The 12,180-nt window shown below is 41.9% G+C and overlaps 1 protein-coding gene across 2 annotated transcripts in view; it reads right to left on the bottom strand.

Annotated features, from left to right (window-relative positions):
* epas1b (endothelial PAS domain protein 1b) overlaps positions 1-11,470 on the bottom strand; it is a 59,902-nt gene extending 48,432 nt beyond the window's left edge. For both annotated transcript variants that reach the window (XM_014179994.3, XM_014179995.3), the window contains exon 1: positions 11,021-11,470. In XM_014179994.3, the coding sequence (XP_014035469.2) occupies positions 11,021-11,046 (26 nt within the window). In that variant the 5' untranslated portion in view covers positions 11,047-11,470. The remainder of the gene's footprint in view (positions 1-11,020) is intronic.
* Positions 11,471-12,180: the final 710 nt, after the last annotated feature.

Raw genomic sequence — 12,180 nt, 5'->3', positions numbered from 1 at the left:
CCCCCATGCTGTTTCTCCAGCGGGGTTGGGGCTGGGATTTCAGAAGCCTGCGTTCATGACCCTTCCTGAGAACTTGTCACAATAAACGGCATGTTTCAGTTTAGAGACATCATACAGCTGGGAAATACTGTTTCCCTCTCTCTCTTTAAAACCCTCACATTAAACTCTAAAAGAGCCCTAAAACCTCACACAAGCACAGTGGTCTTACACAAAGGTAGTTTTTGTGCCACTAGCCTGCCATTTAAAGCTCCATCAAACAACTGTGAAAGAGAAACCAAACTGAGACAGTACTCATTATCTGGGAGAGTACAAGGCCTGCACTTTGCTTGGCCTGAACAGTGTGTGTGTGTGTGTGTGTGTGTGTGTGTGTGTGTGTGTGTGTGTGTGTGTGTGTGTGTGTGTGTGTGTGTGTGTGTGTGTGTGTGTGTGTGTGTGTGTGTGTGTGCGCGCACATGAGTAAAGTTCTGGATTAGAGAGCAAAAATCTTTAGTGCCAAGTCTCCTGGGGGCACTTACCTGTCACAACATGTATAACACTGCCTGGCCCTCTCTAGGCTCTCTTCTCTTTTCTCTGCTCAACGCCAGTCAGGCATCTACTCAATGTCAAGTCATATTCAATACTGATGGAAAGAACTAAACCACTACAAGGCCCCATTCGATCGACTACTTTGAAAAGGATCCAAAAGAAATCGAGGTAAGACAGACACTGGTCCCACACCTTCCAAAGGTGTGGGACCAGCAACCACATACTGTCTCTCAGTGTGAATTTAGTTTATGTCTCTCAGTGTGAATTTGGTTCATCTCTCTTCATACCATGGCCAACCTGTAATCATGGCCTAGAGGAGAAGCGTTGAGTGGGGTATGTCAATGTTTGGGTAATGTTAGGATAGCGCTGTGGCAAGGCAGTGGGCACAGTGCCAGCTCTGTCTGCACAGGCCAATGGACTGAATGGCTGAGTTGACAGGGGCTTTGGCCAAAGCAGGGCCTTTCTACTCCCTAACAGGCTACTGGCTCCTTTAGAGGACCCATCACAGAACAAGCCACACACACACACACACACACACACACACACACACACACACACACACACACACACACACACACACACACACACACACACACACACACACACACACACACACACACACACACAGAGACAGAGAGACAGAGAGACAGAGAGACAGAGAGAGAACCCCGTAATAAAGGTGACATAACCTCACCAAAGCCACAAACCAAAACAGACCAGCACTAAGTGACTGGTGTAGAAAGCCAGAAAGCTTTAGCAGTTCACAGTGCTAGCTATGAGAATAAACGTTGTGGTGACAGTATGTGAAAAACATGGGAATAGACATATCCTTTACTTATGAAATGTATGATAAATGAATGGGGGAAAAAGTGGATACTTACATTTCTCATGCAGCTTGTACATAGTTATTGTATAGCCATATGAGAACAGTAAGTAAATAAACACATCAAATAATCCCATAAGTGGATCCTTTCACAATAACACATGGTCCTAAAAACTAAGTATGCAATATCACCGCTGAAATAAACATTGCTGTACAAGCCAGGCCAGAAGCAATGATTCACCCCATTGACAATGCCATAAAGACTAGTTATTTAAACTTGCAATAAATGGCAAGGCCTAACACACACACACACACACACACACACACACACACACACACACACACACACACACACACACACACACACACACACACACACACACACACACACACACACACACACACACACACACACACACACACACACACACACACACACACACACACACACACACACACACACACACACACACACACACACACACACACACACACACACACACACACACACACACACACACACACACACACACACACACACACACACACACACCCTTGGGGCTTTCTCTTTTTAATCTCTAACCTCATTGAACCAGTGATCTGGTAGACTTCTCTAAGATGGCCGCCGACATGTCTCTTGTGTTGTATAAGTTGTTATGTCTAATGGGAAACCCTTCTCTGCCCAAAGGAAATGTCACTTCATTCTCTACAGCCCCTCCAGTCCATGATTTCCTGATCATAAAGATTTAGTGTCCCTGTTCGATTCTTAATACCTGTCTTGTTTATGTTCTGGATGTTTGGGGTTGATCTGATAGTGTGTGTTTGAGAAAGCTCTTCAGTGCAGTCACGAGGCTGGGGCAGACTGAGAGGCGCTCATCTCGTTACTAGACTCTCTCACACTGCTCTCCTCATGGGGATATGGTGTCTCGATCTAACCCTTTTATTCAAACAATACAGAAAACGCTCCACAACTAAAGGACGCACAAATCCACTGTGTTCTCCTAGGGAGCCGGAGGAGAGCTAAGGAGCAAAGAATTAGAAGATGTTAAATATATTTTTCATGATTTGGCTCGCACACGGGATAGACCATTACTAAGCTGTGGGCAGTGAAAACTGATACCAGTAAATAAGTTAATAAGTGAAACAAACACGACTTCACAAGTCACCACCACTGGGGAACAATTATCGCCATGTATTTTTTTTTGCTGTAGGAGCCATAGGCTGAAGTACAGTATGCTGTGGGCTCTGCGTACTGTAAACCAGAACTACAGGCTCACCATCAGGCAACACTCAATACATACATACTACACACTATTACTGTACATGTATGTGGACATCTTTGTGGTTCTCAGAATTATTATGTCAATTTTCTTAATATAAAATGGTCACAAGGTCAATATTTAGTTTTGCTCTGAGGTCTGAGATTAAAGTCAAAGTTACAGGTGTTATGTCTTCTGAAAACCTTCCTTATAGATGAAGTAGGCTACAGCCACTGAAATTCACTCTCCCTTTCATCACTCTCTCTCGTTACCTGTTCATCACTCTAGTTACTGTATAGACTATCTTTATTATTACGTTGAGATTTTGAGAAGTTCTGTTAAGCAGATAATGTGTGCTATGTGTGTTCAACAGATTCAGTTTTTTTAACTCTTCATTAGCCCCTACATAGCCTACTAATGATGCGTGGGTTGACTCATAACCCGCATTCCCCACGGATATATCCATGGGCTGTATAAAGAGAAAACAATACCTTAAAAAATCCGTAAATGTATAATTCTTGTGCAATTTATAGCCTATCTAAAGGCTACATTGAGGTTTTTCTTTCATGATTGTAGGCTATCTGGCATTAGAGTGTAAGCCTAAGCTTTAGGGCCTAACTGTACGCGAGCCTAATAGCCTACACACCAATCGCCAAATGCTTTTGGGAACGGGCAGAAAAAGGTAATGTCATTGATCCACGGAGGCAAAAAGGAAAATGTCAGAGTTGAATTCAATAAGAGAAAAGCTGCAACATTTGCCCATTATTCTTTTCAAAATTCTTCAAGCTTTGTCAAATTGGTTGTTGATCATTGCTAGACAACCATTTTCAGATCTTGCCATAGATTTTCAAGCGGATTTAAGTCAAAACTGTAACTTGGCCACTCAGGAACATTCACTGTCTTCTTGGTAAGCAACTCCAGTGTAGATTTGGCCTTGGGTTTAAGGTTATTTTCTTGTCTGGTGAAAGCAGACTGAACCAGGTTTTCCTCTAGGAGTTTGCCTGTGCTTAGCTCTATTAAATTAATTTTTTATCCTGAGAAACTCCCCAGTCCTTAACGATGACAAGCATACACATAATATGATGCACCACTACTATACTTCAAAATATGGAGAGTGGTACTCAGTAATATGTTGCATTGGATTTGCCCCAAACATAACACTTTGTATTTACGATAAAAAGTTAATTGCTTCGCCACATTTTTTACAGTATTACTTTAGTGTGTTGTTGTAAACAGGATACATGTTTTGGAATATTTATGTTCTGTACAGGCTTCCTTCTTTTCACTCTGTCACTTAGGTTAGTATTGTGGAGTAACTACAATGTTTTCTCCTATCACAGCCATTAAACTCTGTAACTGTTTTAAAGTCACCATTGGCCTCATGGTGAAATCCCTGAGCAGTTTCCTTCCTCTCTGACAACTGAGTTAGGCAGGACGCCTGTATCTTTGTAGCGACTGGGTGTATTGATACACCATCCAAAGTGTGTTTAATAACTTCACCATGCTCAAAGGGATATTCAATGTAATCAAATTTTTACCCATCTACCAATAGGTGCCCTTCTTTGTGAGGCATTGGAAAACCTCCCTGGTCTTTGTGGTTGAATCTGTGTTTGAAATTCACTGCTCGCCTGAGGGACCTTACATATAATTCTATGTTTATTGCACACAGACTGAGTCCATGAAACTTATATTGTGACTTGTTAAGCTAATCTTTACTCCTGAACATGTTTAGGCTTGCCATAATACTTATTGACTCAAGACATCTCAGCTTTTCATTTTTGATTTAATTAGTAAAAATGTCTTTAAACAGAATTTCACTTTCACATTATGGGGTATTGTGTGTAGGCCAGTATTGTCTGAAGGCCATGTAAATTAGGCAACAACAAAAAATCCTGCACCCCTGTCAAAAAAAAAAATCGCCCCACCGTCTCTGACTGTAGCTTACAGCGCATTTTCTATATTAGCGGGTTACACTCTTAGAAAAACTGGTTGTTTGGGGTTTGATATAGAACCCTTTGGTTCTTCAGATGAGATTAAAGATCCCTTTACTAATAAAGGTTATATACACTACCGTTCAAATGTTTGGGGGTCACGTAGAAATGTCCTTGTTTTTTAAAGAAAAGCAAATTTTTTTGTCTATTAAAATAACATAAAATTTATCAGAAATACAGTGTAGACATTGTTAATGTTGGAAATGACCATTGGAGCTAGAAATGGCAGATTTTTTACGGAATATATACATAGGCGTACAGAAGCCCATTATCAGCAACCGTCACTCCTGTGTTCCAATGGGACGTTGTGTTAGCTAATCCAAGTTTATAATTTTAAAAGGCTAATTGATCATTAGAAAACCCCTTTGCAATTATGTTAGCACAGCTGAAAACTGTTGTTCTGATTACAGAAGCAATAAAACTAACCTTCCTTAGACTAGTTGAGTATCTGGAGCATCAGCATTTGTGGGTTCGATGACAGGTTCAAAATGGCCAGAAACAAAGAACTTTCTTCTGAAACTCATCAGTCTATTCTTGTTCTGAGAAATGAAGGCTATTCCATTCGAGAAATTGCCAAGACACTGAAGATCTCATGCAACGCTGTGTACTACACCCTTCACAGAACAGAGCAAACTGGCTATAACCAGAATAGAAAGAGGAGTGGGAGGCTCCGGTGCACAACTGAGCAAGAGGACAAGTAGATTAGCGTGTCTAGTTTGAGAAACAGACGCCTCACAAGTCCTCAACTGGCAGCTTCATTAAATAGTACCCACAAAACACCAGTCTCAACATCAACAGTGAAGAGGCGACTTCGGGATGCTGGCCTTGAGCTCAGGTTCATCATGTTTCCATTGATCATCCTTGAGATGGTTCTACAATTTTGATTGGAGTCCACTTGTAGTAAATTCAGTTGATTGGACATGATTTGGAAATGCACATATCTGTCTATATAAGGTGCCACAGTTGACAGTGCATGTCAGAGCAAAAAACAAGCACAGAGGTCAAATGGATTGTCCGTAGAGCTCCAAGACAAGGATTGTGTCGAGGCACAGATCTGGGGAAGGGTACGAAAACATTTCTGCAGCATTGAAGGTCCCCAAGAACACAGTGGCTTCAATCATTCTTAAATGGAAGAAGTTTGGAACCAAGACTCTTCCTAGAGCTGGCCGCCAGGCGACACTGAGCAATCGGGGGCCTTGGTCAGGGAGGTGGTCAGGGAGGTGACCAAGAACCCGATGGTCACTCTGATAGACCTCCAGAGGTCCTCTGTGGAGATGGGAGAACCTTCCAGAAAGACAACCATCTCTGCAGCACTCCCCCAATCAGGCCTTTATGGTAGAGTGGCCAGACGGAAGCCACTCCTCAGTAAAAGGCACATGACAGCCTGCTTGGAGTTTGCCAAAAGGCACCTACAGACTCTCAGACCATGAGAAACAAGATTCTCTGGTCTGATGAAACCAAGATTGAACTCTCTGACCTGAATGCCAAGTGTCACGTCTGGAGGAAACCTGGCACTATCCCTACGGTGAAGAATGGTGGTGGCAGCATCATGCTGTGGGGATATTTTCAGCGGCAGGGACTGGGAGACTAGTCAGAATTGAGGCAAAGATGAACAGAGCAAAGTACAGAGAGATCCTTGATGAAAACCTGCTCCAGAGCACTCAGGACCTCAGACTGGGGTGAAGGTTCACCTGCCAACAGGACAACGACCCTAAGCACACAGCCAAGACAACGCAAGAGTGGCTTCGGGACAAGTCTCTGAATGTCTTCGATTGGCCCAGCCAGAGCCTGGACTTGAACCTGATCGAACATCTCTGGACAGACCTGATAATAGCTCACAGAGCTTGAGAGCATCTGCAGAGAAGAATTCCAGAATGACAGCTTGCAAGTAGCCTAATGTTAGCCTACCAGTAAGCACGTTATTTTTCAATGTATCAAGGTAAGCAACGTTGACTATTTAATTAAAATATATAAAACCCAAGTCATATGATAAACTATAGGCTAGATAAATAAAGTTAAAATGTTATTAGAATGTAAGCACGTTTGTAAGATAATTTAGCTAGCTAGCTAGCTAGCTAAACAGAAAAACCTAGGCTACTTTAATTTGCCATTTTACAAGCTAACTCTTTCAAATAAACATCATTTTTATTATGGGATATGCCAAATAGAGCTACAGACCCAGTCTAACATGGGCAATTAGCGAACTGTTTATTTTCTTTCAATATTTCAGTGTGGAGTCAATTGAGGGGACTAGTCTGTTTCATGAAGCCATTAGAAGGCAGTTGCTGACTGAGAGGAGGTACAGTTGAAGTCGGACGTTTACATACACGTACGTTGGAGTCATTAAAACTTGTTTTTCAACCACTCCACACATTTCTTGTTAACAAACTACAGTTTTGGCAAGTCGGTTAGGACATCTACTTTGTGCATGACACAAGTAATTTTCCAACAATTGTTTACAGACATATTATTTCACTTATAATTCACTGTATCACAATTTCAGCGGGCCAGAAGTTTACATACACTAAGTTGACTGCGCCTTTAAACAGCTTGGAAAATTCCAGAAAATTATGTCATGGCTCTAGAAGCTTTTGAAAGGCTAATTAACATAATTTTAGTGTACCTGTGGATGTATTTCAAGGCTTACCTTTGCTTGACATCATGGGAAAATCTAAAGAAATCAGCCAAGACCTCTGAAAAAAAATTGTAGACCTCCACAAGTCTGGTTCATCCTTGGGAGCAATTTCCAACTGCCTGAAGGTACCACGTTCATCTGCACAAACAATAGTACGCAAGTATAAACACCATGGGACCACACAACTGTCATACTGCTCAGGAAGGAGACGCGTTCTGCCTCCTAGAGATGAACGTACTTTGGTGCGAGAAGTGCAAATCAATCCCAGAACAACAGCAAAGGACCTTCTGAAGATGCTGGAGGAAACAGGTACAAAAGTATCTATATCCACAGTAAAACGAGTCCTATATCGATATAACCTGAAAGGCCGCTCAGCAAGGAAGAAGCCACTGCTCCAAAAGCGACATTAAAAAAGCCAGACTACGGTTTGCAACTGCACATGAGAACAAAGATCGCACTTTTTAGAGAAATGTCCTCTGGTCTGATGAAACAAAAACAGAACTGTTTGGCGATAATGACCATCGTTATGTTTGGAGGGAAAAACGGGGTGGCTTGCAAGCCGAAGAACACCATCCCAACCGTGAAGCACAGGGGTGGCAGCATCATGTTGTGGGGGTGCTTTTCTGCAGGAGGGACTGGTGAACTTCACAAAATAGATGACGTCATGAGACAGGAAAAGTACGTGGATATATTGAAGCAACATCTCAAGACATCAGTCAGGAAGTTAAAGCTTGGTCGCAAATGAGTCTCCAAATGAACAATGACCCCAAGCATACTTCCAAAGTGGTGGCAAAATGGCTTAAGGATAACAAAGTCAAGGTATTGGAGTGGCCATGACAAAGCCCTGACCTCAACCCTATAGAAAATGTGTAAGCAGAACTGAAAAAGCATGTGCGAGCAAGGAGGCCTACACTCGAGGGCTGCTGGGTTCACATCATCAAAACATTCCCCTACGGTTGGGCACTTGGATCAAGGCCCTTAAGAACCTGTGCTCCTCTCAACTGTATGTGTGAGGTCTGTTGTTCGGGGGGTTGAGAACAGAAGACCTATTTTTGTTGCTCACTGTAACTAATGGACAATGTATATTATATTCTATTAATACCCAGTTCCACAAGGGGCCTAAAGGGGGCTTAGCCCCCTCAGTTCAATCTTGTGGCATCTCAGTTTTAGTTTTATGTCCCTATGTAAAAATAGCAAAAACGTTGAGTGACAGGTTGGCGGAAAAAAAACATCTGTATCTCCACTGAGCTGTCAGCACAATGGACAGAGCACGCCACGGTGTGTGTATGGGGACAATGGACAGAGCACGCCACGGTGTGTGTATGGGGACAATGGAAAGCCACTGGGGTGGTTAGGTATGACTCCTTTGTATTTCCATAAAAAGCGGGGGAAATGTTTGTCATCTCTGTGGATGGCTAAGTGAATAACGTGATCAAGTTTACCAGTTGGGTCCTGGTGAGGATGCCATGTTGGAGGCCGAACTGTCACCTTCCTGCTCTTCTGCTGTTCCTATAGGGGACGCTCTACAGGAGTGTCCTGCCCTATGATGGGGTGTGTGAGGTTTTCATCCCAACATTGACTGACACTGAATTGATTATGACCGAGCTCTCTCCGAAGTCTGGAGAGGAGAGCACCCAGAAGAGCACCCGGGCTTGGGAGAAAATGACTGCATCACTAAAATGTTCCTGAGTGTGGCAAGGAAGTTGTGTAACTGCTGGGGGATCTGGAGACAACCCCAGTGTCCACTGTGCATCATTTGGGAGAGAATGCTCCTTTACCTGCTTCAACAAAGGCCCATGCAGGGAGGTTTGTGCACCAGTATCGCCAAAAGTTTAGTGAACAGTGTTTAGGGCCTGAGCAAAGTGTTCATCTGCCTCAGGGCAACTTCTATGAGGTTCCTTTATTTGCTCCGCCAATCTACATTCACTAAATGGACATACCATGTTGGTCAATATGTATCATGTACCCAGTGCTTGTTTGGAATGTGCCATTCTGCCTTGCTGTCACATGTCCATTCGTTTAGGGAGTGTGTGCGTTTAAGGGGGGTGGTTAGAAATACTGAACCATAATGATTTCAGATGAAGGGAACGTCTCCTGTCAATGTTAATTAAGGTTACTGCTTATGTGTTAGGAACGTGACTTGAGCATAATTTAAAATGTGGAGACCAGGTGTGTGGTGAAGACATGCTGTAGACATGTCCCTCTCCACCACTATTGCGCACTGACTCCTGCCAATTCCTGCGGAATATTTGTATCAGCGTTCCAGTTGTTTGTCAATGTTTATCAATGCACCACGAACTATATATTCATCAGTGAAGTTACTGTTAATCCCAGCATATTCCCCCATTTATTTTGAATGTTTGGTTATGAAAATGTTGACAATTCATTATACAATATACATTCATACCATTCTCATTCTCCAAGTGGAAACGTTGTTTGGAGAGCTCACAAACTGATAAATAACGTGTGGTTTATTTAGTTGCATTTAACAGTTTACTGTCAATTTATTCATTGTCTTTGATTGGAGAACATGTGTCTGGTTTCTCTGTCATTTTTAATGTTGTGTGAACGCGCACGCTTTAGCTATCTATAGATATACCTGGTCTGCTCGCCAAGAATAGGTGCGGATAAATGTATTTAATTCCCTTTGGGGATGTTCTAGTTAGTTTACTTTTGGGTAACTCAAGAGGAGACTGTATCTGAGCCTGGTAGACCCCACATGTGCTTTATTGGTTAAAACAGGTTTTTCCTGAATGCTGGTTAAAACAGGCTTTTTCTTTTGAATGCTGACATTTTCAAGTCAGAACTTTGTACATATATTTGTAAATATCATCGTCATATTTGAAACACCAGCGCTGTGTAAATAAATCCGACACTCATTTGCACCTTTATCTGCCTGCCTCCTGCTGAATCTCTGTCCTTACGACTGCTAGAAGGCCAGTATTTTACGCTGATACAGCGCAGCAGAGATAGGCTACAGATTTCGTGCCAACCTGTCACTTCAAAAGCACTCCGTGATCTTGAAGTCTCTGCATTTGAAATATATGTTTATTGTGGTATAGCGTGATATAAGTAGAATTCAATATCATTCCAATGCAAGAACCCCCCAAAATGTTACAATCTCGGCGATTTCAAGAGCCCCCCTTTAGTAACTTTATCCTGGCGCCGTGTCTTATTATTGTGTTGTAAAGAAGTCAGCCAGTGTTAACCTGGCCCATCATTCAAACAAAGAGATTCCTCCCTGGCTATCAGTGCATATTTCCAAACTATGTTTGCATATAATGACAATAAATTCTAAAAACTATGCTGGTATTCTTTTGACCGTTATTTAATTGTTTATTAAATTATATTCTTAGCTCAAAATATTACTATTTAATATTAGTATAATTAATAAATGGCACCATGCAAGGTTCTATATAGAACCATTTTGGTTCAGTGAAGAATAACCTCTACGGTTGCGATCAAAGAACCCTATAAATGGTTCTATATATAGAACTTTTTGCGGTTCCATATATGTAGCAAGTGATAGAACCCTTTTTAGTTCAATAAGGAACACTTTATTCTAATAATATACCCTATATAGCACAGTGCGCCTTTTATTAAAGGACAACAGGTCTCCGAGCTGCACATTTTCGGCGAAATGTCACTCATAGATTGCGAGGAAAATCGCTTACTAGGCCTACCATTTAACGTGTTGATTGTAGGTTTAACATGATAATTTCTTATAAAATGTATACATCTAAGAGCAAATAGGCCAAACAATAAACCTAAAACAAATCTACTTTACCTTTTCTTGTCCTTATCAGCCGTCATGTTTTCTTTTGCAAAGTTCAGTGACAAATGGAATTTCCCCCGAAAGTCCGAATCAGTCCACTTATGCAACAATTTTCAAGTAACAGATAACATACACAATGAAGAATATTGAAAGTCAAATCGAGATGATGTAATTTCTCTGCTCTTTACGCACAGTCCATTTCAGATGCAAGTTGTCTTTCAGAAGCAGTAGGCAGCTGTACAGTCTCAGAACACTGCCAAGGATTGTACAGCCTATTCACCGATTCACTAAAGGTAGGCCTACAATCCACAACCTTTAGCCTACAAATGCTTTAGAAGTTGGATAAAATAGGGTCCGCTGTCAAAGTTTCCTTGCGTTGGTTGTGCTGGTCTGCTGAACTTCTAGCCCAGTTCGCTGTTCACTCTTCTGCGCTCAGCTGGCCCGTTGACAGCCGCTCACGCGTCAATCTGACCGCAGTGATTGGTGAAAATGCTGTGTAGAACCGCCTTAAATATCCCCACCCACTACTCTGATGGTTTCCTTGTTTTATGCTGTCGTTCAGTCCCTGTAGGCCTACATACGGTAGCCTACACCTTTGAGTTGACTTGCCCTTGTATGTTGTGTAAGTACAGTTGAAGTCGGAAGTTTACATACACTTAGGTTGGACTCATTAAAACTCGTATTTTAACCACTCCACAAATTTCTTGTTAACAAACTATAGTTTTGGCAAGTCGGTTAGGACAAACCACATTGTGCATGACACAAGTAATTTTTCGAACAATTGTTTACAGACAGATTATTTCACTTATAATTCACTGTATCACAATTCCAGTGGGTCAGAAGTTTACATACACTAAGTTGACTGTGCCTTTAAACAGCTTGGAAAATTCCAGAAAATGATGTCATGGTTCTAGAAGCTTCTGGTAGGCTAATTGACATAATTTGAGTCAATTGGAGGTGTACCTGTGGATGTATTTCAAGGTCTACCTTCAAACTCAGTGCCTCTTTGCTTGACATCATGGGAAAATGAAAAGAAATCAGCCAAGACCTCAGAAGGAAATGGTAGACCTCCACAAGTCTGGTTCATCCTTGGGAGCAATTTCCAAACGCCTGAATGTACCACGTTCATCTGTACAAAGAAAAGTATGCAAGTATAAACACCATGGGACCAC

This window comes from Salmo salar, chromosome 28 (genome assembly GCF_965601325.2).
Source record: "Salmo salar chromosome 28, fSalSal1, whole genome shotgun sequence".
NCBI lineage: Eukaryota > Metazoa > Chordata > Actinopteri > Salmoniformes > Salmonidae > Salmo > Salmo salar.
This window is presented reverse-complemented; position numbering and strand designations above follow the sequence as displayed.